At 40.5% G+C, this 1,362-nt stretch overlaps 1 protein-coding gene across 1 annotated transcript in view; it reads left to right on the top strand.

Annotated features, from left to right (window-relative positions):
- Nucleotides 1-1,362, top strand: part of LOC101852078 (alpha-mannosidase 2C1) — a gene marked incomplete at both ends in the record, with an annotated part of 37,935 nt that overhangs the window by 3,854 nt on the left and 32,719 nt on the right. Inside the window, 2 exon segments of the mRNA XM_005113029.2 lie at nucleotides 152-249; nucleotides 1,227-1,318. Of these exon segments, the coding sequence (XP_005113086.2) occupies nucleotides 152-249; nucleotides 1,227-1,318 (190 nt within the window).

Raw genomic sequence — 1,362 nt, 5'->3', positions numbered from 1 at the left:
AGAGAGAGAGAGAGAGAGAGAGCGAGAGAGCGAGAAAGAGAGAGTGGGAGAGAGAGTGAGAGTGAGTGAGAGAGAGACAGAGAGAGATGGAGGGAGAGAGAGAGAGAGAGAGAGAGATGGCATTGACTCTTTAACTGGTCACCTACTGCAGGAACTACCAGATCAAGACCAGAGAGGCTATCAGGCTTTGTACACGGTCAACAAAATGATCAACATGATAGACTTTGAGGACAGAAGTACTCTAAAGGCGTAAGTACTACAACATTGAAGGGTCATGGCACTTTACAATGTTGACCAGTGAGACAAAAGACCGTGTATACACCCAAGCACCCAAGCACAATTTCTATTTAAGGCACAGCTGTGAGTATGCAAATGAGGCAATTTTGGCTCGTTTGTCTCTTTTTACTGCCAAATGACGTCATATTTTGTAGCCGTACTACGAGTAAAACTTTTCTTAGTGTGAACAGACGTAAAATCGTTCAGTGACAAAAGGAAAATTAACCAATTGTTTAATAATACCACGCTGGTGTTTAAATGTGACTTTCTATTTCTATCCCATAGATCTGGTTAGCGTTTGTGTGGAATGTAATGATAACTTCTTGTCTCATGAAGCAAGTTGGGTGCATGCATTTATTTGTTTGGTGACAGCAATTTGCACAGTTTTTCTTATTGAAGGCGAAGCGGTTGCTGTGTGGAGAGGGGAGGGAAACTGATAAATGCTGTGAAGGGTGAAACGACTGTGTTATTTCCCTTAACATATATTGCCCCATGTTGCCAACCTCCTTTTTTCCTCGTCGCGTCGTCGTCCCCCTCGTTTTCATTCCTTGTAGATACCTGCAGACATGCCGTGGAATAGACAGTATACACGGTAGGCGAAAATAAAATAACTCTTAGCAACGGGCGGGGGTTGGATTTCAACAAAACATGGTTTCATGGTTTCCAATGTTTTGAATTCCATTTTTTGTTCTTTCAGATTGGAAATATTGCTCAATAATTTAATTCTGTTTGAAAATATAATGTATAACACTATTATCTAAACTTGCATTAGTTCTATTAATGCACTGACATTCTACAGAAAAAAGATTCTACAGTTTAAAGTATGCATCATTTCTGCTCCCGGAAGAGAAAGACGATGCACTCACCGTATCAAAATAAAAATCCGTTTTCCAGAAATTTAGTTGTTGACCAGTAGGCCTACTTGATTAATTTGTTTCTTTTTTTTTCAGCGCCAGAAACCTTGCTTTGGAATTCTTTAACCAGAAGAACGGAGAATCTCAACACACTCTGTATGCAATGGGTCACGCCCATATGGATACCGGTACGTTGTATTTATTGTTTCTGTGTGTGGATCTGTGGAACCCC

The sequence above is a fragment of the Aplysia californica genome, unplaced genomic scaffold, assembly GCF_000002075.1.
Source record: "Aplysia californica isolate F4 #8 unplaced genomic scaffold, AplCal3.0 scaffold01562, whole genome shotgun sequence".
NCBI lineage: Eukaryota > Metazoa > Mollusca > Gastropoda > Aplysiida > Aplysiidae > Aplysia > Aplysia californica.
This window is presented reverse-complemented; position numbering and strand designations above follow the sequence as displayed.